This window comes from Diadema antillarum, unplaced genomic scaffold, assembly GCF_040938485.1.
Source record: "Diadema antillarum isolate AM-2024a unplaced genomic scaffold, OU_Dant_1.0 seq00000973_RagTag, whole genome shotgun sequence".
Classification (NCBI taxonomy): Eukaryota; Metazoa; Echinodermata; class Echinoidea; order Diadematoida; family Diadematidae; genus Diadema; species Diadema antillarum.
Genome location: NW_027271815.1, coordinates 270,001 through 297,129, shown reverse-complemented (window position 1 = coordinate 297,129; position 27,129 = coordinate 270,001). Strand labels below are relative to the sequence as shown.

The following is a 27,129-nucleotide window of genomic DNA, read 5'->3' as shown; positions in this document are numbered from 1 at the left end:
ATATTTATATGGTTATTTCGATCTGTTTCATCGTTCGACCTCCGATATTGTTTTACTTATGTATTGAATGTTTTCGTGAGAACAGATTTTTATCATACTGTTTCGAGGTGCCCCCTCCCTCTCCCCCTCCCCCCCCCCCCCTCTCTCTCTCTCTCTCTCTCTCTCTCTCTGGATCTCCTTCCTTCACCATCTCCCTTTTTACCCTCACAACTTAACTCGGAGGTTAGGCAGACTACGCAGGAAAGGTGATCGAACGAGAATTCACGATCAAAACGTTCATAGTGACGCTACCAAATCCAATATTTAAAATGTTTCTCTTATGAAGGCATGTCTTGAGGATCTATGGCAACGGACATGCCGAACGTACTGCTTTAAAAAGTTGAAAAAGAATATCAAAACATTACCAAAACTTTGCCCGAATTTCATAAACAGATTTCGGCAATGTTCTGTGAGTATATTTCCACACTACATAACATCAGAAAATTCATCGAAGAAATAACTCCCATCCGTTCCTTTCCCGTAACCCCTTTCCTTTTGAAAAAAAACCCCGAAAATAAAGTCTCCGATGACTCGAAACGGAATGAAAATACTGCTGTCATATCATCGCCGTCGGTTATTCCCGTTAACCTCTCGCCCCGCGTAGGCCCATCTTGGGGGCGCGCCACAGGGAGGCGAGCCACGGAACCACACACCGTCATGTCAATGTTTTTCCAGGGAAAGACTTACGGCATACAGAAGCAGATCCGGACCTAACAGGGAGACAGATACACTTGTTTGCTTAGACATGACGAGCGGAAGTCACACACATCAGATTAAATTATTCCTTTGCAGAACAGACATTCAAAAGGCTTGTGAGTATGTACTGTTCATCGTCGACTTCTAGTATTCGGTAGTTAATGTCTTTCCTGCTCCCAGCTCTAGCGATAGTTTAAGTTGATGTACTTTTGCGCCTCTTCCCTTCCGCAAATGGTCAGTACAATGGTCAGGACAAAGTTTACAGCATTTAGAGCACGTAAATACAAATGATTACTTGGTTAAAGTGTAATACGGGTTTGTCACACCACTGACCAATGCGCTGACAAGACCTTGCGTAGAGTTGTTCTTGACTGCAGTGTTATCAACCGTACCGCCGTGGGAATGTGTGAATAAAAGATATTTTTGATCAGTTGAAAAGACGAGGCAGCAGGATTTCGTGTAACATTCAAACCATGCGAAGAACATTGTGAAACATGAAGAGAATAGCACTCCCTGATGTAAATAGGATGAAAGGATATAAAAGTGATCCGAACCCCGAGTTTCAGTTACATTCATTTCCTTGGGAAATGCGGCTCCTTGAGCTTTAATTTTCATACAAGAAGACGTTGCCTTTCAGAAAGTTCAACGGAAGCTCTTCTGCGATTCTCTGGCGAACCCGTGTGCTGCGTCCTGACGCCCAAAGCGTCACTATGGAAACCACACGGCTGATTTATTTTGCCCTAGAAAGCCCGCTCATCGATCGATAAAAGATGTATTCCCCTTCATATAAGTCCATTTCAATCACCGAAGAGCGAGATGAAATCATGTGATAATGGTAGACATTCACATCCCAGATATTCTCAATATTGTTCTTTACCACCCACCCCACCCCTCGAACTGGACACTGTACAATATGCGAAAATAAAACGACGAGGATGATAGCGCGTCACCATGATCAAATTCTACTCTAAAGAAGAAAGAAGTCAGTGAAATAATGGTGATAACTGGGCAAGATGGACAGGAATTCTTCTTTGCATAATATTATAATACCAAAGGCAAAAATTGTGTATAGCAGAAGCCTTTCCCACGATTAACAATTGGTGTGCGTGCGTGTGTGTATGTGTGTGCAGTTTTCGTTTTAAGGGCGCCGGAAACGATACAATTTTAACGTGTTTTAAAAAAAAATTAAATTAAATTGAGTCGAAGGATTTGACTAGCCATTTTCTCCTTTGGTTCCCCCTCCCTCCCCCCCCCCCTTTAATTTCACGGGAAAATATGAGCTGTCGTAAATCAACCTTTATGTCAATGGCGAGACTGTAAGTCACATTTGACTGATGAGATAAAAAGTTTCATTTTACTCGACCTACAAGAAAAGCAACACGATTAAAGTCAGAATTCTAGCACGCACCTTGCAGAACGTCAACAATAAAAATACACATATGCTGAAAAACATGTAAGCATACACGAAGGCATACAAATAAAGATAAATGAACAGGGGAGAAATACAAGGGTACGATGACATGACAGGATAGAATAATGACCGAATTAAGAATATAAATATAGACTGATAGTTACAGGTAAAGACAAAAAAAAAAAACAAAGAGAAAGGGAGAGAGGAGGTGCCTTCTTTGAAGAAGCGTTACCGTGAAGGGATGACGATTCCAGTTCGTGCATTTTGAGCAAGTTACGGGAAAAGACACCTGCTGGCTGGAAAATGAGTGTTGTCAAAAGAGGACACCGAAATGAAGCAAGGGATAAAGACTAGCTAGGTGAACTACAAAGAGTAAGACGAGTAAAGTTTGAACCTTTTCTGAGCTTTCCTCACACTGTGACAGTTTAAGAAAAACCCCAGCAAATGATTTACCGTTGCTAAGGCGCTGGGGTCGCATTCTTCTGTAAAACGAGGATGCTCTCTGAATTCCATGCCGTTCGGCCAAAATGCTGCATAGACAACAGACATGACGTCGGCACTAAACTTTCAGATCATAACAGTCCGTATATCATTTCCGCAGAGTCAACACGACATGTCTTCAAATTTTATACGCGAAAACAACGTAATATTCAAGACCATGCAAACCGTTCTTATTTATCTTTATCTTTACCTTTTTTTTTTCTGTGAAGAATTCGTCACCTCTGCAAGCTGAAATAAGAAAGAGACAGTGCTTTATCATGTGAAGTTGCTCCTTCTCCAACCACGCACTTCACCATGAGAATATGGGAAAGATTTTAAGAAGTCACAGGAACGGATGTAGTGTGGTACAAACATAATTATGATGTATGAGAAACAGGAAATGAATTTGAATACATTCTGATTCCCTCGTCGGATAGGCAATAGCACAAATACAATCGGCTTTTTGGTAAACACTGCCAAGAAAAATACGCCTGTATAAATTGAATTACACTATTCCATTGTGACCACTAAAAATATGCAATTCACTTTCTATTGGCATTACAACTGGGGATGATCTGAAATCTGACAGAAACCTCTCTCTTGTACTCATTTTTCAAGAAACAAGGATAACGAAACCCCTTGTTAAATTATGGTCATTCTGATGGTTTATATCCCATTTAGTTGACCAAAATAGTATCCCTAATACATTTCTAGCTTTAGCCTATGAAATAAAATAGGAAACCATTTTTTTTTTGTAGCAAACATATAGCGATTAAAAGATTATCAACAATTAGGTTAAGCATATAGGGTAAAGGCTCTAGACTTATTCTGAGTAATTAGTGTTTGACGAGACAGACGCTGTGAACCAATAAGGTGGTATCCTTATGAGCAACAATTACAATTAGAATACACTTTGTAGCTGCACGTTTGTTACTTTTTAAAACATGAAACGAAAGCTTTGACTCATAAAAATGCACACTATCGGAGCTAATTCGTCATCGACAAAAGCTGTCAACTGGTACCATGTTCTGCAACAGACGCGTCAATCCAGGATTCTCCGAACATGGCGCCAAATTTGCTAACTCCTGATTTGAAGGTGATTTATGCAGGGGAGGGCGCGATGAAATATGATGGTGGGAAACGTCTTTCATGTTGGGTGTAATTTTCTCCCTATGGGGAAAGAAAAAAAAACGAAACCAAACGAAGCAACATAAAACGCTTATTGTAGGTAGGATGTAGTACGTTTTGAAAGTGTTCCACTTTTCTTCGTCTTCCATCGTTTGCTAGCTGATTGATAAAACTCTAATGCATCTTTATTACAGTTGATTAATAAGACTATGATTCATCCAATCACTTAGAGTCCCCGAACGTTTGACTCATAGTAGCTCGTGAGAGTAGGCGCAGACGGACGAATCTTTGTTTTTCTTGGCTCTTTAGCGTAAGTCGAAGTATATAAAAGAACAAGACGCTTTTTCCCAACTGATTACATTGAGTGTTGACATAACTCGGTCGGACTTACTCATCCCCCTGCAGCAGAGGTGGTTACAGACAATCAGAAAACCTTTTGAGAGTCTTGTCAGACATAGCAACGATCGATGCATGCAAATTGGAGTCCAAGTCTTGAAATGTAAAAACAGGTCGACTAAATGCCCAATACATTACGCTGTCTTTCGAGGAAAATATTCCAGCTTTTTAATTACGCGACAGACTTGCCTATTGTCACCTTCATGTAAGGAAGATGGTGTTTCTTATGAGAAACCTTCTCTATTACATCTGGTCCCCATCAAATGATAATTGATACGCCAGGCAATACTTCCATGATTTATTTCAAGAAAACTGTTCGAAGTGTACGTTCTACCCCTTGTAAAATGACGCATTATTGTGAAATGGTTCTTCAATATCAACAAGGATGGACTGCAAAGTTACATTTATGTTGTTTCTTAAATTCATTTGATGTCAGAGATGATAACAAAACCCGCCGACGAATGTAATGAGAGTGATAATAAAACCAAAATACACATTCCACGAGCATGACGAGTTTAAATGTTTGTGTTAGAGAAGTGGAAACTTCTACTGCAGTATCATGGTCTCTATCAAATTGTTTTTCTACTTTACACTTTACCTCTTTTCTGTTTATCTCTTTTTTATCACTTCCTTTCTCTACTCCTCCCTTCTCCTTTACCCCCGCTCTCTCTTTTTTTTTCTCTCTCTATCTATCGCTTTTTATTTTATCTATCACAGTTCTTTGAAGCTTAATACAATGCTTTATATCTCAAGTCTATTCGTGAGACGTATCTCTACAATGCAACTTCGGAGATAATAAGTCGTACGTCATACAAGCGTTACTGATATCCAAGTATTAATGAAAAAAAGCACGTAGAATGAGGATAAAGTAGCCATCAGAGTCTATTACACTGCAGCCTTGAAACTTTCAATAGAACTTCTGTATAGTCCAAACATAGATCTTGATGCGTGTTACTCGCGACGACTCTAACAAACAAGACACCTTTTTGTGGGGGGGGGGGAGATTTTCTCCCTGGTAATAATGGTTGTCATGTTGGATGGCACGAACAGGGTGTCCATGTAGCGGTATCCTCTAAGCAGATATCGGCTGGTATTTATAGCGCACTGTCGAGGGGGGAGATCTAAATGCGGTGTGACAGTCCTTAAAATATTGCAAACTTCATCAGTGCCGAGACTGAGCTGACGATCTCCTCCAAAGTCATCTAACGCTTGATCGAAACGACAGATCGCTCGCTGACGTAGTCGTCAAAGGAGCATTTGATCGCGATTGCATTGATCGATACTGTCATGAAACACAATCCCTAATGCCATCAACACTTCACACCATGACGTCACACCGGGGAAGCATGCGATTGTCATTTAGTATACTGGCCCGGATTTCTCCTGCGGAGCATTTCGTCAAACTGGCCTATAATGACGAAATTGATGTCACGTCAGTAGTGAAGCTCATCACGTGGCAGATGGTGAATTCTTCTACGTCTCACGACGAAGGTTAAACCACAATTTGCCTGGCTCTGTCTGCATCTTTTCATCTTTCCATAACTCATTTCATTATGCGAACAGTGCAGGATTTTTTTTTTGACAACTGGCCCGAGATCTTTAAAGGGGAAATCCACTCCAAATATAAGTTAATCTGATAAGAAAGAGTAACATATTACGAGTTCATCGGTATAATTTTGATCGAAATGAGATGAATAATAAGGAAGTTACGACATTTTTAATTTTCGCTAATTTTTCAGCAAACAGTTCTTGAACAGTCAATATGAATATGCAATTGGCAAAGTGAGCGTGTCATACCCTCACAACTTGCCATATAGTTTGTGCATTATTTTGAAATTTCCAATTTTTCATTCAAACGCAGTTATGCCCGAGGCTGAAATCCTCGTATATCTAACTGATCACTATTCTGAAGTTATTCAACCAGGAATAGCGTCAGGTTTCAGACTTCAATGACAGAAATGTTGCGTTTTTGTCATTTTTTGTACACGCTTAATGGAAAATTATGAGGTTATGACGTGGTTAGCTCACTCATTTGCGTATTCATATCCACTGTACAAGTATATCAACATTAATATGAAGATAAGAGACTATTCCCGGCGTCTTCATGTGTTTGTATATAAAATCGTATCCTATAATTCCTAACCATCTTTCTAATAATCGGGGTGTATAGCCTTATTCAGTGTTACCACTATTCTTCCACAGGGCTCTATCATTATTATTGTCCCATTATCATCCTTTTTTTATACCTTGGTCCAGAAGAACACAATGGGTTAGAAACATCTCTTTCAAGGATGTTAACACTTGGCCGGACTTGAACTCGGTTTTTAAATGAAGAGCTTACGCACCATACCTCAGGGCCCCTCCCCCCCCCCCCCCTAACTGCTTTTTAGCGCAAAGCCTATAATCTGACAATGAAAACATTATCCAAAGAAATATTGGAATATATACCAGTGAGATGCACAAGGAGTCGGCTGAGATTTGGTTGTTTGAGATGTTACGTCTTGCAACAAAGAAGATGTGTTCTAGCACCATGAAGTCGTACAACCTCTCTCCAGAACAGTATACCATTGTCTTCGGGGTAGATTCGATTAGTATAGCCACGAAAGCTAACAGTTAGTTCTTTAGAGATGGGGTGTCAAATAAATAGCCCTGTTGGAGGTTCTTAACGGATGTGGCCTCGCGTGTATACTCCCTCTCGTTTGAGTGCGATATGCTCCAGGAGGACCCTCACGATACATATTCAAACAACATCTTAATGGAGGGGAGCTCTTGCCTCTATTTAGAAATCATCGGACGCGATCGAGACTTAGCAAACAGACTGAGGTATCACTGTCTAGCCTTGATCCAAGACGTTTTGAGGAAAGTCTCCAAACATTTCACACACTGTTCAGTTCTTCGTAAGGCACACTCATAAGAAGATAAGAACAGCCTTTATGTACTATGACTGTAACATCAAAATAATGCTCCTGTGGTCTGGCACAAAAAATGAACAATTGAAGGATTGCTTTCTCTTTCCCGTCCTCCCTCCATTTCTCTGCCTCTATCTCTTTCTTTCTTTAATCTATCTCTCCCCCTCTCTGAATTTCTTTTTGCGTCGTTAGAATACTTGCATCTTCTCCAATGTATTTATAGTTTTCCCTTGCACGAAATAGTCTCAGCAACCAACTGTAACTGGAACTATTTGACTCAATTCTGAGTTGAGACAATCATATTCCAAAGGCGTCCAATCCATCTGAGCTGTTGTGAAGTTCGTTTTTGATTGACGACGAAACGATACGTTTCAAACGAGAGCTCAAAACACCTCAAGGACTCACAGATATTGGAAAGGATGTAGGACAAATTGGCAATCACCTCAGTAGCTCCAAATAATGACTCGAGGTTCGGGGGGGGGAGGGGTATCGCGATTGTCGATTTATGGCCATTGACTTTGGACTTCACGAAGAAATGGTTTTTGTTCTCAGGGCCACTGGCAGGTGGTAGAGAGCCAGATCCTCCCTTTTGGCACTCTTTCACCTAACTCCTAAAAGAAAAGAAGGCGATGGTACCTGGAAATTCAATGCAGCCAGTCATCCATTCATTCATTTTATAAGATATAATAGCGCGCGGGACTTTGTCTCTGCCGCAGACTGCGGTTGAGAAAAGGAAAACGCAAGGGCGTGTAGAAAATAGTGAGAACCATAAGAATCTGAACATCATGGAAATACACATAATAACGAATTAGCAGAAGAACACTGTTCTATACATGTACTTAATCATATGAATCACGTAAGTTGTAAAATATGTTTTAAAAAGCTATTCATATACGCTATTGCTATATACCACGAGGGGTGATACGATTTGGCACAACCTTTAAAGGGAACATCGAGCTGATTTACTTAGCTGCACAAGAATGCAGGACACGTCTGTCCTTGTGTGAAACAATAGGGGGGGGGGCAATACACATAGCAGTAGCCCACTTGTGCAAAGCATCGAGGGGTGGGCTTAAAGGGAACGCAAACCCAAAGAGCAATGTGGATTGAGTGAAAGCAGCAATATTAGTAGAACACATCAGTGAAAGTTTGAAGAAAATCGGACAATCGATGCAAAAGTTATGCATTTTGAAAATTTTGGTGTTGGAACTGCTGGATGAGGAGACTACTAGAGGTTATGACATATGAGTGGACAACAATACAAAGAAAATATAAAGAAAATTCCACAAAAATTCATTTTTCGTGAAAATTACAAATTCAATCAACTTTATACTGACATTATGTTAAGGGTAGCAATTATCTACCCTGCTATCTCAAAGCGGTTAGTCAAGGGCTCTTTCATAATGCTAGAAAAGTGAATGTTGTTGAATTTTCATTATATTTTCTTTGTATTGTTGTCCACTTATGCGTCATAACCTCTAGTAGTCTCCTCATCCAGCGGTTCCAACACCAAAACTTTAAAAAATCATAACTTTTGCATCGATTGTCCGATTTTCCTCAAACTTTCATTGATGTATTCTACTAATGTTGCTGCTTTCACTCAATCCACATTGTTCTTTGGGTTTGCGTTCCCTTTAACGAGGTGCCAGTCCTCCACAATGTGACGCAGGCAATGATGTCACACTTGGCTTATTATTTCGGTCCCATCCTTTCAGGGTCGACTCGACTGGACATTGCTATACTCAAGAATGTATTTTTTACTTACACATTTTACCCACCAAGTATTTGGAAATTTGGAGGATAATGTTGACACATGCAGGCTTACCTCGAATGTAACGTCATCCTCTCATTACATTAGCTTTGGTAGAAATTGGCAGCATTTGAGAAAGACGGAGGGGCAAGCAATAATGCCGATATTTATACAATCAATGGGCATGACGGGCGGAAGGTATAAAGAGAGAATCTTTATTGGAAGCAGTATTGTTCTTGCAAATAGCTTTGGAAAATGATTTCTGTTGAAGTAATATCAGTTACTTGACAATTTTGAAACATTGATGTAAGGAAGCACTTTAATTTCCTCTTGATATGTCAAGACGAAGTTACACATTATCGACATCACCGCTCGTGACATTACACTTCCGATTGAATAATGTGCTAAGCGATCGTCTGCCAGCGCCTTTTCCCGCCAAGGTCAAACTTGGCAAACTTGAGTGTGCGCACATTCGTTTTTCACATACTGATCTGTCGCTTTACTTTAAAGGGGGACCGGAAAGACAATACTATGTCAATCAAACAATTGCAGGAAATGACAAAAATTCAATTAGTATGATTAGCGCACATTAGATGAGCAAAGCAAATTTATGAGTTCTTGAAGCTCATGACTATGGCATATTGTTATTGTCAACTTTGACACGTGACTTCAGACTAACTCAACAGAAATTTGCAGCATTCTACACCTGTGTTGACCTCTATTGACCTCCATTAGGATGTGTCAAAGTAATGGCAATGGGTTTATGGAATAAAAAATGAACTTTTAAAAATAGTAACAGGACAAAAGAATATGTGACACTGAAAACTAGGACTAGAGCGAAAACGCCGCCACATGATGAAAGAAACTGAAATTGCCTAGGGGGAAAATGTCATCATCAAACATTGCGTCATTATCGAGGACCGCCTGCGAATGAGCATCTCTAAATGGATTCTTTTATCTGCGGTAAAATAAACGAACCAAATACGAACCAAATAATACATGCAGGTACCAATGCCCTGACAGACGCCATCCTGTATGAGTCACTGACATTCAGACTGTCATGTTCTAACACCATTTATTGTCTGACTATACGTTCGAATTTTTCTAAGCTCTAAAGCTTCAATTCCGTTGCTTCTATTCAATATGACACGCACAATGTAGATTACCATCCTTTCAAACATATGTTTACTGGAATCTGTCCGACGTCTGAACTACACGGTGTGACACGGTGAAAGACTGAAAAGGAAGCGAGTTCCCGTTTTTACCATCATTTTGAGTTTTCCTTGTAATATTTTACTTAATAGCCTTCGCGTAATGGTCGTTCTATTCCATCTAATCTATCAACAAAGCAAAAAGACAATGGGATAACTCGTCCACTGAAAGACACTTAGCTAAATATGCTGTCTGACTGCCGTTATACAACACGGTAAATCAAGCATAAGTTGCGAATATTCGGTTGCACAACCACAGTATGTGTTGTCGTGTTCTGCAATGTCAGCCTGCATCAAACATTCGCATCATTACGTTTTATGCGTATATAGTCCCAGGCCACTGGCATGACCATTGTATTTGCACCCGTATGGACGTGACGCATGCTTGACAGATATTACGGAAAGGCTGGAGACTTTGAGCTGTCGTGCGGATCAAACTCCGCCTATTATAAAAATCCCCCATAAAAAAGTGGACAAAGCAAAAAATGGGATGATGATCAGGAATGAATTTCAAGGCTATTTTTGCGTTTACAAGTGCGTCCAAGTGAGAAGACTAGAAGTGAAAAAGAGTGCGTTTTTGTACCCATAAATGAAATCTTATCCTAAAATGGGTTATATATAATAATCACAAAAGTTGTTGCAACTGAGCGACTTTGTCTGGGCGTTGCCTATAAATATACGGTTCGTCAAGCTCTCTTTCCAGTTACTGTAGTATAAATAAAAGACAAACATTCTGAACTTAATTAACTCTGTTTCTTCTGTTTTGTTTTGGTGTGTGCATATGTGTGTGTGTGTGTGTGTGTGTGTGTGTGTGTGTGTGTGTGTGTGTGTGTGTGTGTGTGTGTGTGTGTGTGTGTGTGTGTGTGTGTGAGTGTTTGGTGCGTTCATGTGTCTGTGTCTGTTTAGTGTGTATATGTGTGATGGGAGGGGGAGAGGGTTCGTCTTGATCTAGGATGCGGTGTCCGCGAAGCGAGATCCATACGGGACTGTTGTTACCTGGTCATTTCAAAGAATGTGATGGAGTGTAGGTCAAATCCATTGAGTTTTTGTCAAAAAAAAAAACTGAAAGCTGAGAGATGGTGGAAAACAAACTCTGCCAATCAGGCTTCTGCCTATGAGTATGAAGGCAGCATGGATCACGGTGTTTTGATGAAGACCATATGATATTCATTCCTTCCAAGCCAGATGAGAGTTTTACACGATTTAGATCAAACCTAGACGGTTATAAATCAAAACGCAAGCTTCCGATTACAGAGTTATAGCTTTATGGTTTCCCGTGTGGTGATGAGGTTACGGTGATTATGTCTCAACACCACGTGACCCCATTCCCATCGTGCTTTTCCTCTATTATCCTATAATGTCACTACTTTTTTGAAGTCGCATATACTGACCCTTCCATAGAAATCATTAGCGATGTAATGGTCTGTTTTGATGATTATTTATAGGCTGTTTCTGCCAAAGCAATATAGGTCTAACCGAAATGTAATCTGATAAACATGTTGGCAGAGATTGATGCAGTCTTTCGCAGCAGTGGGAATAGTCTTTGCTCAAGCGTTATTAAATCACTGCCAGAAAAAGAAACTATGATAAAAAAAATATATAAGAAACAAAAGCTTTCAGGTCGCCGGCTAGTCTCACATCTAGTTTTTATCTTGAAAGTTGTACGAATTTCTGACAATGATTGCATGTTAGGTTTTGAAGCGCAACGTGTTCAATTCAGCACGGAACATTTAGCAATTCACGTCTTTCCTCCTATTGCGCAACAATCTCACGCAGAATTCATCCGAAATGATTGGACTTTCAATTTCAGGTATAAAATGCGCTATCAATCTTTACCCTTCCTTAGGCGTTTTGTTGTCCCCATCTTTCTGGTAATGACCATCATTTCGGTTGCTAACATCGAACCCCCTCGTGTTGCAGCACTATCATCATTTTTCTCCTCTTCTCCTTTTTTGAGACTGATCTCTATTCATTGTCTGCAGTGTTTTCACAGCACACAGAACTAATCTTACCCCTTCAAGCCTTCCATCAATCACACACACTCATTACTCCCTAGGTCACGGTGAACTCCCTCGAGTAATCATCCGTGCAATGTCCACGGGGCTGCATGGGCCCTATCAATCGGTTCTCCTCGGGATAGGGCAGTTGACGACTTGACTCAAGACTACCACTTTAGCCAGTCTGAGGTCACCTCTTACATAATAATACCCCCGTCACAGAAATCATAATTGAATTCGATGACAATGTCTAATAGCGTAAAAACAACAGCGAGGGCCAACATGATGCTGTATAGGTTAGTGGTAGGGGTCGTCATTACACACAAACAGGGCATTTGCATTCCAATCTTTAGTGCTGAACTAAAAAAAAAAAACAATGTCTACATGGTCTAGGGGGAAATAAAAATGCAACGACATAACGATAGTTGCCTTGCGGTGCATCACTGTAATAAATCGTAAATAAATGCATAACATGGATCTTTCGCATGTCTCACATCGCGTACTACAGTATGTAGTACTCTCTAGTCAATGAAGTGACCTTCTGGACAATGGCCTTTTGATTCGATTCAATTTGGTCTGATGTCTGTACTATCTCACACAAACAAACTTGATAACTTAGGTGCTTTGATACAAAATGAAAAAAAAAATGAATGATACAGAATACAATATTATGTATGCTTGCATGTACAATTATTGTAATCAATGAATATGAAAAAAAGACATTTATCATTTCATATATACTCTCGGGAAAATGGGAGATTGTTCCAGTTTGATGCTCACGGGAAGAAAAGGTAGGGGGTTCAGAGTCATCTTATGCTATAGTGCTTGATCCTGATAGAGGCCTCATAATTGACGCACCATAAAATTATCATCTGATCGTAAATATGGAGACAATTAACAAAGGAGAGAGGAGCTAATGATAGCGAACGTGTGAGTGCGGTGTGTGATTATTCAAAATAATCTGATAATGTGTCTTCTAACCTAAGCTACAATGTACTAGTATATTCTTCCCATCACCAACGATCACAGCAAATTTCACTTGTACCTCACATATCACCCTACTGTCAGGACAGTAACGATAATGCTGTTTAGAGCGATTTGCTCTTTAGTCTTTCAGTATGGAGTGGCACTAAAAAAAGGTCCATTATAGTTGCATTTTTAAGTAGGTATACAGTGCTATTATAGTGCATATCACTACCGTAGTGTCTCTATGCGCTCAAAGGGAGAGGGCTGAAAATGGAAAAAAGGAAATGTACTGTATGTACCGCAGATGTAAAGTATGATTTATTGCCTGTAACTTCCAAATGTAGCGATGTCATGTCATCCATAGCTGACACCATATCATTTTGACTCGCACTCACGAACATGAATGCACTTTGCATCAAGTTCATGGTTTAGATTTGGTCTATGTACAAATCAAGCGAACTTTCATTATCAAATATCTTGGCGTCACGACATATTAATTCCGCGCAGTCAAAAGTTGCGTCAGCCAAGTCGATTAAACGGCCTTAAGTTTCAGCTTAACGTCAGCTAAAAAGAATGGGAAAAAAGAAAATGCATTAAATGCACTGTAAATGCACTGCATGAGCATATCCAGATAAATGGGAATTGCCCAGATCGGTACGTCTAGAGTTAGCGGTTTTAGGAAATTTCGCACCGGTCTGAAGAGTCGACGGACATTGCGCTTTGATGATTCGTCTACCCTTGATATGAAGCCAAACTCGCCTCCAGCAAGGTGATACACAATGTACTAGTAGACTGTCCTGTAACTCCATTCTATTGTTCGTTCATCCTCGCCTTAGGGCATGATGGAAATATGCCATGTTGATATCTCTCAGCTCTGCTAAAAAACGAATCATATAGAGTTTGAGAAGAAAGTCTTAGTCACGTGATGCATTCGATCGAGAGTGACTTTCGTGTAAAAGTGAAATACACTGCAGATATTCACTGAGAACGTACATGTGTAAGTCCTTGCTCGTCAATAAGCTCTACATTACGATTTGATATCACAGTTGCAAAAAAAAAAGAGAAGAAGAAGGCAATTGTTCTTGGACGTGGTCAACTATATAGGCCTAATCGTATTTCTCATAAATCCCTCACCACCTCGTGTGTTACTGGTTTCACTGTTGCTGCATGTCGTAATGATTCTTAATACTTTAATTTTGATTACACTCTAAATTCGTTGGATTATAAAGTAATCTAATAAGACCATGAGGAGGGACAAATCCACATAAGATTACAATTTCTAGTCTAATTGATTTGGAAATTAAATCCATTAGATTTGAAATTGATAGTCTTATTTGGATTGTCCCTCCTCATGGTCTATTAGATTACTTTTTAATCCAACGAATTTAGAGTGTACGTTTTATATCGCCATCATAAATCATCTAATTATTCATCGCCCTATGTATTCTTTGCCGTATGTGAGAAATCTGACGAGGAAACTTCAAAACATGGACCAATCTGAAGCTATGCCTTAGATGGAGAGGGAAGATGTCATTTCATTATAGTTTTGTTTTTCTTCATAAGGACTTTTTAAGACCGAGATCACACCTCAGCCAGAGAATGAACGCAGCCGACAGATACATACTGCGCATCGGCTCGCGCTGTGTACGGTAGCGTCGGGAGTCATCCGTCCCAAATCTGAAAGCAAACATCGTCCGCTGGCGCTCGGTGTTTGCCCACGAACGAAGATGCGCTCTCGGGTTACAAAGGTTAGACGACAATCGCTTCCAAAGAGCCCTTAAATTGGCTCGAGCATTTGTCGAGCATTATAAGCTCTTTTTCTTCAGTTCTCCTCATCCCTTTCGTATTCATCCATCCGCCAGGATGGATCCACACGCAGGTCTGGTCGGTATATGGAAAGGCAACCACTCCCCAGACTATGGTCATAATGTCGCCCTGTTCACACCTTCATAATCATGATATAAGACAAGGCCACATAATGGTTTTCTCTATCCAGGGTAGCCTCTTCAGTGTTGCCACTGCTTTACCAGAGAGCTCTGTCATCATTACTACCCTATAGGAGCGTTGCCATGCAGGTACCCATAAATGCACCTGAGTCGAGAGGGACATAACGGGTAAAAACGTCTGTCCAAGGAAGTAGGCACTTGACGGGATTCGAACTCGAGACTTCCGATTGACAATCGAGAGTCTTATCCATTATCCTACCGTGCCCCCCCCCCCCCCAACATGAACAATAAATTGTATACATACATATTGCATATTCTTGGGTGCTGTCGACACGTCTGATTCATTTGCATACAGCCAGATGGGACACTCGATCCTAAACGAAACGAATCGGAAGTGGATGGAATCATGGGAGTTTAAAAAGTCGACACGATATTATCATTAAACGGCGCCCGACAATGAATTGCGAGTCGATTTGATTTTTTTTTTTCACCCACACTGAATGCATGATTATTTCGTGCTCCATCGCTCCAACATTCATGCAGCGCTTTCACTCACTCTCATCGATTCAGTACTTTCTAGCGTCCGAAAAAGATGACGCTCACTTAAATTTCAGACCCCCTCACTCTCTCACAAAAGACAAAGAGAAAGGAGAGAAAAGGAACCCATTATTTGTTGCGGAAACGGGAAAATTGAAAACACATTTCGCCATGATCGATCGCGATAAGAACCGCCCTTTCCCGTAGGCGATGGAAGTTGTTAGAGGACAGACAACGCCGCCGTTGCCAAAGTTGTTGAAAACTTAAAAGTCTCCCTACATTTTTCTTTAAGATTAGAAAAAGCAAAGAAAATCATAGTGAGATGGAATCACGTAAAAGTTCACATTCTCCTCTTTTTAAGAAGATTTCATATCACAACACGTGTGCAAGGGATTTTGAGATTATAAAAGCCCCACAGAATTACAAACACGTACAGAATCAAACCTCTGACATTTTCCTATTCGTGAGTCAAAACTCACATCAATAGATAAAATGCGTCCCTCTCATGTTCTCTTATATGTTCTTTGTCTCTTGCATATAGCTATGGAAATTTAGTTGTAATTCTCTTCATTTTGCTGAAAGAATGAGTGGAAATTATTCGTCTCAAATACTGCTCTCAAAATCTTTTCTGAATTCATGAAGGGTGGAAGCTCGTTTGTGTGTTTGCGTGTTTGTATTCTTCGTTTTTGGGTGTCTTTTTGTTTTGGTTTGTTTTCTTTTCAATTTTTCTGTCTATATTGAAGTGAAATACGCTAAAATTGTAAAAGAGAATTGCCGCTCTATATATTCTGAAACGAGACATGAAAATGATCTCTGAAATTATTTTACCAGCGAAACATATAGGCCCGAATTCACGAAGGTGGTACAAATGAAACCATGGTTTAAGCCATGGACAAAAACCATGGAGCGCCAAGTGTCGCATGGAATATTTCGTTACGAAATCAGTCATTTCGTCAATGAAATGATTATTTTGTAACGAAATGACAACATTTTGTAACTAAATGAACATTTCGTGCATAAAATGATAATTTCGTTAACGAAACGGTCATTTTGTCGACGAAATGACCAATTTCGTAACGAAATATTCCGTGCGACACTTGGCGCTCCGTGGTTTTTGTCCATTGGTTCAAACCATGGTTTCATTTGTACCACCTTCGTGAATTCAGGCCCCTCTGTCTAATTCGATATGTAAATGAGATGATTAGCTTCGGACCAAATATCCAGATCTGTGAGTAGGGAAATGACTTTGAACTGCCTTGCTGATATGAGCTAATTTTTCTAAAGATTGCATTGAATATCGTCCTATCAAGTATCAACAGCAGACATTCTGTGAGGAGTAGAAGTGGCAATGGCAATCATTGCTCATCCAGAATGTTTTTGTGACTGGGGACGTCCTAGCAAGCAAAAAATCAAAATACAAGATGTGATCTATATACGACTCATAAACTGATGACTGTCAGTTTATCCGTGATTGTAAATGATCACGCTCGTATTTATCTACGTTTTACATGAACGTATTTCAGCCCACTATTCCAAGTTCACACACGCAGTTTGTTTCACGTAATCATGTGTTACGTTTGACTCTGATCATATGATCTGGAAGAAGATGATAATTGGCAAGAGGTTATGTCAACTTTCCGAAAGGGAAAAATGCACAATCCCAATGGCGACCTTTCTCTGGCACGGTACGAGTATATAGGCAAAAAAAAATGAACGGCATTGTCCTTGCTGGCTCAGCTGTTCGAAGGTGAGTTGAATTTATATTTTAACTTGATTTTTTTTTTCGTAGTTTCTAACAAAAACAAAACCTCATTTTTTATCTTATTTATTATTATTATTATCAATATTATTATCATTATTATTATCATTGTTATTGTTATTATTACTATTATCATTATTATCATTATTATTATTATTATTATCATTATTATTATTATTATTATTATTATCATTATTATTATTATTATTATTATTATTATTATTATTATTATTGGATTGGCATATACATCTAAATGATATGCCACAGTATTTTTCTTTTCGTGACTTTTCGTCAGCTTCGGGTCTGATCGTAAACGGGCCGAACGGCGCGAGAGCTGAACACTCCCCCTTCTCTCTCCTCTACCGTTAAGCCCCAAATTTGGTGTTTTTATTGGCGTAAGAAGACAAATGAATGCTGTTTAACTCTGTCAGTCCCAAAGACCAGTATACCGCTTGAAATGTCAATAACACTTTTTGAAGTACCAATCGTCGTCCTGGGAGGGTCGATAAAGCTGGTAGCTGCTGGTAAGAGAGCGCAAAAAAAGAGGAGTGGATGCCCCTCCAGCCAATCAGCGTTAGTTGCCAGACTATTCGTGACTTCGCGTTGATTCCAGGCCAAAGTTTGTTCTCTGCAACTCAGCGCATCATAATTCATGTTGATAACTGCTACATTCCCTTTCGCTTCTCTATTAATATAAATAAACATATTACGTATATATGTTTTGTGAGAGAGGTCATTGGTACATACAGCTTTTGGCTTCTCCTGAAAATGATTTTAGAAATGTGAGATATATACATTAGCGACAATAAACATTGTGCTTTGAGCATACTTTATGATGGCAAGAGACGAGGCATTTCCCAAGTGATCAGACCAGCTACATGTATGTATCCATGCAAAACATTAAACATACGCCTGCAGAGTCTACAAACGCTTCCAATCAGGCGTACATTGATGGGCTATAGATATGAGTTGAAAAGAGGAAGCATCGAAAAGGTAAAAGGGACAACATCTAGCGTTATCATGTTCATCAGACCAAGATAATGAGTTAAGATAAACTTTACGCGGCGAAATTTGACGGATGGATGTAATTTCTTCCTTCCCCAATGAGCTCCATATCCAAAGCGATTCAAAGGTCAAGGAGAGTTCTTTTTTTTTCTACCATACCACGTCAACCAAATATTAATTCCGTAAACAGGAATATGCAGCTTAACTATGCTAGTCACGACAGGACTAATCCGGACAAAATAACGCAGCACCACGCGCACTTTGCTCTGAAGTTTATTATTCCAGTTTGTACTGCAGCGTGCCAAGGGTACTATTCACTTCCTCTTTCTGTTCTTTCCAATAATATATACTAACATGCCACATTTAAAACTATGTGTTCAGAGAGATTATCTGTTGATAGCTTGAGGCGTTTGAAATACCGCTCTGTTAAAGTGTTGCCACGGCGAAATGGGGTCTTCGATGAAAGGGAACAATGATTTTGTAACTGTGGGCATAAAATGCAATCGCACATTGATGAATGGGAGTCCAACTTGTGAAGCAGGAAGCTGGCACTGACAATAGCTGACGTGAAAAAAAAAATCTGACAGTAACAAAGCAAAATATACGGCATGATTTCAGATTACTCCTCGGCAATTACGCCATGAACCTAGGGCTACAAGCATTAAAAGTACAGAAACGATTTTACAGGTATTAATGGTTTCCTTTTAACCCTTCACATTTGCGTTTGTTGGCTTCTTTTCGCCGCAATAACAATCCTCTCACTCATTTCACACCACACTCTGAGACTGCTGAGCAATGTCCTTTTCGATGAAAGAGAACGACTGCCAATCAACCTTTCTGTTTTGGCTCTACACATGTTCACATTCGTGTCAAACAATCGCTAAGGCAAATATTGAAGAATACGCGACATTAACAGATGGAGGTCGTCATTTATACCAACATTGGCTTGTTGATTTTCGTCCTTTCATTCATTCATTCATTTCATTTATTTCATTCTCATTTTTTTTCAACAAAACATAACACAAAGTAAATCAAAGATTCAATCATAAGCATATATACATTACAAAGTATGACAATCAATGGTAATCAACAAACTAATAAAGATATGCACACATACTGGAATTACAAAGTTATGTTTGAAGGGTTAAAAAAATGAGAACTGAGAGGTCCACTAAAAAGCATTGCTTGTAGATTGTGGACCACTCGTCATTTGATCACTGCTCTATAGAACGACAATCACACAACATGGAGACCGGGTTTAAAGGGGGTGCTCACCACCTCCCGAGCAGTTGTTGTGGATTACAGAATAATCTTCAAAAAGTGTTCGCTTTGAACAAAATGGGCAGAGACTCGATTGCTGATTGCGGAGCACTCATCAATCGAGTACACAACATTGACAAATCCCTGAGCGTTCTTATTCACTAAAGAAAATATGAAAGGCCGAATAGATACTGGGTTGGCTTTAAAACAGACGTCTTTGTCATCAACGTCGATGTTGCCTGCATACAGACCGGCAACAAGGCGGCTGGAATTCAGCTCAAAAGGCTGTTTGTGGGAACGTGCACGGGAGGCGTGCTGTCGAAAGGTTAAGCTCTCTTCAATGACCGGAATGTTTCCCTGGTTTACCCGCCAACATTCCCTGTTTCGTGGCTACAAAAATATAGATGAAAACATATTTCTCCCGGGGTGGGCCCTGCAAAATGATAAAGTGTCTGATGTAAAGGGAAGTAGATGCACAGTAGAGCACTAAGTACCAACCCCTCCCTCTTCCTGACAGCACTCTCCCCTATGCTGCCGCATCGCTCCATTATAGCGTCGATGTCTATGATCCATCAGCTCAAAGCTAGATAGCTTTCTTTTACCGAGCTAACCTGGCTTCAAGGCGTCGGGATATCTTTTCTCCCACCTGCATGCTGCTCCCTAGGACCTACGGTGGGAGAAAGAGAGAGCGAGGGGGGGGGGGGGTCTCACAGTCTCCCACCTGCCATGTGTATATGAAAAGATTCTCCTCGGCTTTACACGGGGGACAAGTACGTGGAAGTGAGAGCACTTTGATCAAGCAGGACTGGTACTTGGTTTGATCACAGAGTTACATGTTTGATCATGGAGCTACATGATTTCAAAGAGGGTAGGCCTTGCATTCCGAGCATGGAAAGTGTATGTGATCATTAGTGCGCCGTCTGGAAGTTAGACCACCGAAGGAGCCATTAACATTCAGGTTGAATGGAAAACGCCATGAACTTAAACAACAACTATGATAACCCCGGTATAGGGGAAGATCCAGGGGTGCATGTCTTATACCCCCACACCCTAGCCAATCCTGTTGTCGGTTGTTCATGAGATGTGTTCACATATTCCCATCAGTGATCGCATGGACCTTCATCGCCGCTTTTACGGCACTGCTATACGGTCTCACAGATATGCCTCGCAGAACTGAACAATATGACGGAAAAAAAAAAAACGTTTTCCATTCTTGTCCTTCGCGATGGAGCAGACTCCAAGTTTGATTCGAGACAAACACGTACCATATCTTCATTTGGTGGAATATTTCAGACGGATGATGACACTTAGATGTTTTAGTGTAGGTACATATATTTTAAACCATAGATATATCCCATGCACTATATAAATTTCCCCATCACATTCAGTTGCGTTCATCGATGATAATCCAATAAAATTCAGATTGCAAAAAAAAAAAAGATTTACAAAATTACACATACACATTTTCCATAACAATTTTCGATAATAGTGTACCAATCTATTTGTGCAATACATGATTATTCAGCGTACAATTCAAACAGACACCTGTAGGCCTAAAGAGAATAACGTCTCGTGCTACATTCTAACTCAATTCTACGTCAAACAAACATGCACGAAATCTTGTTATTTGGCTGATATATTGCAAACCAAGTCTATCATAAGGTCTGAAACAGAAGCAGATACGTCTAATTATGGTCAGCTTCATTTATCACGTCGATTGGACAACGAAAGAAGGTTTAGACAGATTTACAAAGAAAAGAGGAAGGAATGGCAGGACAGTGTGCAGATTCCGCATCGTAGGTATATTCACGTCTACGAAAGGGTGGCGAGCATCAATATACTAAATTACTGTATGCACTATGAGAAAATACACTGAGCTCTGCTTTCAAGTATTTATGAACACGGATGACAAAACTAAAGTGAGTGTGATTAAGCTGTGTGTTTCGAAGTAAGTGGTTAAAACTACAAATGTCTGCCACTGACCTGAGCCATTTTGTTTCGTTTTCAAACAGACTGCATGACATCACTTGAGTTTTCATCCGTCAACAGCAGTTTGCATAATAATCGCCGAATCCTTACGTGTGCAATGTCAAGGTCAAGAAGAACATTTATTGGGGGCCTACTTGAGATGACTTTCAAAGGAAAGGTTAAGAACTGAAAGAAAACAAAACTCACGTTGACATTTTCCTTTCTGTCTGCTTCCAGCCGGAGAACCTGGCGGTGGTCGACGTAAACAAAGTCCGTGTTTTGTCGGCAGTTCTGAGTCACGAAGTCATAAGCCGATGTGGCGCTTGAGAGAGAGACAGGTGTGTTGATTGATATTCCAATTTTGTCCTGAGACTAATCCGGGGGAGGTGAATTCATTAAAAAACTATCCACCAATTGCCTCTCTGCACAGACGATAAACGGTATCGTTTAGGAATCAAGCGATACGCGATACCACTCTGTTCACTCGCTGCGGCGGAGTAGTGAAGTGCGATGACGAAAGTTTTGTTTGGGAGAAAAGCGTAACGAATCCGTTCAGCGATTCGAGCTGACTTGCCTCTCCAGCGAGGAGTGACAGGTTTCGGTTATCTTTCACAAACTCACTTGAGTGCTGCTGTGAGTCGAGATACGAGGCCCCTAGGAGTGACGGTGGAGGTGCCTAGAATGTCGGTGCGACGCCTGTCGAAAGTAAGCGCAGCCGGGGTTGAAGTGCGCGCCAAAGTGGACTCCAGTCCGCATCGCACTCGCATCGTCGGAGTACGGACAACGCGCACTGATCTTGCTCCGCGGTCCAGACAGTTGTTTGACTAGAGTGCAAACCCCCGAGCGAGCGGGAGAACCTGTCACATAACCGGTAGTAGCAGCACTTTGATCATTTTAATGCATCCATGCTGCGCGCTACCGAGCGGAGCCTAGGTGGAAAAAAAAAATGGTACAGCTTTATAGCGATAATACTGAGGTGGCGCGCTTGTGTTCGGTTTTGCTCATTCCAGCCTGCGGGGAAAGATGACACCGTCCACACGTCCCTAAAGCCTTTGTTATATATGTATTAGTAATTACATTGTGATATAAGATTATTTCGATTTTCCCGTTTAATTAGATGATACTTTAGATCATCAAACAGATAAAAAGGAAATTCAAAGAATAATATGACCTATCATTCTTTTGAAAATACACAAAAAGGGCAGATTTGCATGATGTCTGAGAGTATTACAAGAATATCATGTTTTGTAATGAGATTATGAGGCAACAAAGCTTCCTATTGATATGCATTTTTTTCTGAGAGTAAACAATGATGTTTTGCCCACATAATTTTGAAACCACTACGAAGCTTTAAAAAAAGTTCTTACTGATACATTTTTTCGATGGTTTATTTGTTTCCATCAAAGAAAAAAAAACACGATTCAAAGCGGTACAAGTTGTCAATTTGACTTTCACTCATCTGATTAGGACAGTTCATCGAACACAATCAGTGGCGGATCCAGAGGGGGCGCAAACGGCGCACGCCACCCCCCCCCCCCCCTTCATTTTTCGTTAAAAACAAAAGAAATCAAAAGAAAAAATTAAATGAAACCCGGAAGTGGCACCAGAAATATTAGTCACGCCCCCCCCCACCCCCCTTCACAGAATTCCTGGATCCGCCCCTGACAATATAAAGTATATGCACGAATGATATCATAACAACAACAAAAGAGAAACAATGCGCACTTTGTCATGGTAACAAAAGAAAAATAAGTAATCATAACGACTCACAAGAGTGTTCCACTAAAAAGCCAAGCTTGTAGGACATGGAACACTGGAATTTCACCGATCTCATGGCTTGATTTCATCCCATTTATCAAACTCAACTTGAACCTGGGGTGAATTTTAAAGGTTGATCAGAAAGGTGAAAATCTGTTTAAATCAGTGATGAGATTTGGAGATTTGGAAGTAAAGTACAGTAAGTCATGATTCTGGGAGAGAGGACACTGGAAGAAAGACCGATGATTGACTAATCCTTCCGCTGAAATACCTTCTTGCCCTCAAACCGCACTCGCCCTTCTTTCCTGCAGACCTGAAAGGGAATCATTAAGGGCCGCCTTGCCAACATGAAGTTAACGGAAACATTTAATGTTTCCGTTTTCCAATCCATCTGTCGGAGCCGAGGATTACCTGCACATAAGGCCTTGATGTACCCATCCCGGAGGGTCGGGCGGTTTTGCTAGAGCACATGAACGTTAAACTTTTTTCATCAAATCTAAAAAATCAACGTTTTGTGGTTTGGTGCGATGCTGTATCGTCAAATTGTAATTTTTACCATTCCATGTTGATGTTTGGTATGTCATGCTTTTGTATTTCATTTCAGCATACTATATTGTTTTTGAATAGGTCTCTGTTTTTGTTGCAGAGATTCCAAAAACCTATCAATTCCCAAATCTTACTGCTGATTGAAAAAATATCTATACAATGAAAAAATAGTTCCTGTTTTTCTCTCATATTGACAATATTATTTATATCTTTTCTGTTATCTTTTCCTATACAGGATAAACAAACTTACATGAAAACAAAATGGTTATCTTGTTATCAAAAATACTAGTATATATACATCACAGGTCTTCATAAATTATAGCCACCTACTTTATGAAATGGTTGTTCATAATTTTCCTTCTCTAAAAGAAAAAAAAATGAAATATGAAGTATGTTTTGATATACAAAAGAGCATATGTAATCCCCATTCCGTTCGTAAAAGGACTCAAATTTCATTCGCTTAATATGGCTGTCACCTAACATTATATGACAAACAAAATATCTTCGGGAAAGGATTGCCTTCCCAATCTTAGTGCTTAGTATTGAAGAGTTTTCTTTTATTGGTATGCCATGCGACCAAACCCAAAATAAATATTGTTTCTACCCCTCTCCTCTCCATTTCCGTCCCCCACCCACACCCACATTCCCGCGACAGTGACAGGTAGGGACCTACACAAAATCCCCGAGGTTTACTTGTAGATTCTCTGAATAGAACGACTTCCTTTCATTTTCATCTCTTACAAGATTTGCCACAATCCACATTCCGTGGGTAATCCTGACTGTAGTTTCTATTAAAGGCATAATTTACCATTTGCAGATGAAACAAAAACCCAGCATTAGTGTTTTAAAATAGTTCTAAAATATGAGTTAGGGATAGAAACAATGACTGTACAAATTTGAATCAGTAAAATCGATGTTAAGTATTGTCAAATATACAAAATGTGAACAATAGTTATAATAAAAATGTTCCCAGACTAAACCGTCTACAGTTACGGTTTACTGAGAAAAATACAGATATCTCCTTATATTCTAGGCTTTGTTGAAAAAATTTTACGTGGTAGGATGTTTTGTGGTAGAACAGACCTACGCATATATGCATTAAATGTCATATCTTGAAACAAATTTAAATCACAGTTCCCAAAGGTAAACAGGACCTTTAACGAAAAGAACAACAACCTTGAACTCCGTAATGGATATTTTAACCTTTCAATGCTGAAGATAAATCTTCACAGCGTAGATCTATCTATGTAGATATCATCTATACTATAGAGTAAAGATACCCGAGTGGACAAAGAGTGGTGTTTTTTTTTTTTTTTTTGTTACTGTTGTTGCTGTTAGCGGGACAAGTTTTGAGAATCAATTCTGCTATATTCTGAGGGTATAGCTTTCCCCCATCCCATCCAGACCCAATGGCGCGGGGGGAGGGGGGGGGGATGATGAGATCTGCTCCTGGAGTCTATGGTCCCCCAAATACCACTTTGACCTGACCCGGTTCTCCTCACACGCCGTGAGACATAGAATAATGGACTTGGACAACCTGCGATATGATTTCATTCTAGTCCTCCCAGGTCGATGCACAGAACTCTGAGTTCTGTGGGTCGATGGATCCAAAACAGGGATGCTCGCTATTAAAGGGGGATTGCGCCCCCTTCGACAAGATCACAAAACAAAGCAAAAAACAACACCCTGACTCCTTCCCGTTGATAACTATTCAAACTGTATTCGTCACTAACGAATGTGCAACATTTATGGCTTTGCTATCTCAAATTCATGTTTGAATATTTTTCCAACTGTATCTATAATCAGTGATAAACACGTGACTCCGTCCTCCACCATTCCCCCTTTTAGAAAAGGAAGAAAATTCCTTCACGATCTGGTGTTAGAATGCAACTTCGAATCTCCGCTCTTGGTCAATAAAAGAGCAATCCGCCGGGCAACCGGCATACTCCATCCGCAAGTTCACTCCGGTGGCAGTGGGTGGATAGTGATCCCACAACACGCGGACGGAGAAACATAACATGAAATCGAACTCTTACCGGGAGGCTTGATTACCGGGCCCGGAGTTTGCCGGTGTTTACACAGACTGGAAAGGTAATCGTCGCGGATTATACTTGCATCCTCGCACACGTCCAACGCGTTATGAAATGAATCGAGGACTATAATAAATAGTCCCATATGAGTGGGCCCTGGATGGACGTGTCTAAACGCCATGCAGTAGGAAGTTGTTGTTGTTGTTGCTATTGTTTGATCGGACGGGAGTTAGTTTGCCCTCGGGATATTTCCTTGAAGAATAGGTCCTATTTCTTCTGTAAAGTAAATGTGATGAGATGTAATTTCAATTCGCTTCCAATTTGCCGTGATTGTTTGGTCACAGAAAATCATGATGAGCAATGAGGTTGCTTTTGTTTTTACAAATACCACTTTGTGACCAGAGCTGCAGTTGATACGGGACAAATTAATGAAAATGTCCATGCATGTTGGTTACACGATGTGCATACGCGCTGATTACATATTAATGCACACATTTTCATCTAGAGGGGATGTAGGCCCTAGTTGTCACACAGACATTGACATAGAGCTGTCACCTGCTGACATCATCAATTACATTTGATTGTTATATGCTATTTTGCCAGTATTACGGAAGGGAGGGAAATATTGATGGCACAACAACATGTCACACATTTCTGACAACAAACAAAATCACCACCGTCACACCAAACTTGAGTAAGTTCCAAAATACTTTATCATGTTTATTCCTCCCCTCGCTTGAAGCGCCATCGTCCCCAGTCTCGATCCATCTTCTTCTCCAACGCAGGCCACGCTCACTTTGCACAAATGCATATTAATGACACCAGATTTTGCTGTCTAATATGAAACACGACAACAGCAGCAGTTAACTGTATTTAACTTGCTAGATTGTAATAACACTGTTACTGTTACTGTTGTTACTGTTGTCATTGTCAATCGAACATTGGGTGAAATTCCCCTTCGATGTACGGCCTACTTTTTCATCCAAGAGCGCTATTGCTGCCTCACACGCAGGTACAGATCATAACGAATTATCCATACCTTGCGTTCGCGCCCCAATGCAGAGCTGCTGTGGTTCAGAGGACAAGACCACGGACTTGGGGTCTTTGATTCGAGTTCCCTGACTGCAATGGTGAGGCGGTTGAAGTCTGTGGACAATGCTAGTCTTCTTTCAAGTCATTTCATTGACACTGAATCGGAAACACCTGTCGATAATTCCATAAGATACATCATTACTATCTATTTGTGTCATAAATTGAATATCTTTCTAACACGATACACTTTGACTCACTTAGGCCCGAATTCACGAAGGTGGTACAAATGAAATCCTGGTTTAAAC

General features: G+C 40.2%; 1 protein-coding gene across 1 annotated transcript in view; it reads right to left on the bottom strand.

The window, feature by feature from the left end:
• The window catches only part of LOC139742006 (globin C, coelomic-like), a 98,814-nt gene extending 76,687 nt beyond the window's left edge, over positions 1 to 22,127 (bottom strand). The window contains exon 1 of the mRNA XM_071652568.1: positions 21,666 to 22,127. Within this exon, the coding sequence (XP_071508669.1) occupies positions 21,666 to 21,673 (8 nt within the window). The 5' untranslated portion in view covers positions 21,674 to 22,127. The remainder of the gene's footprint in view (positions 1 to 21,665) is intronic.
• Between the last annotated feature and the right edge of the window lie 5,002 nt (positions 22,128 to 27,129).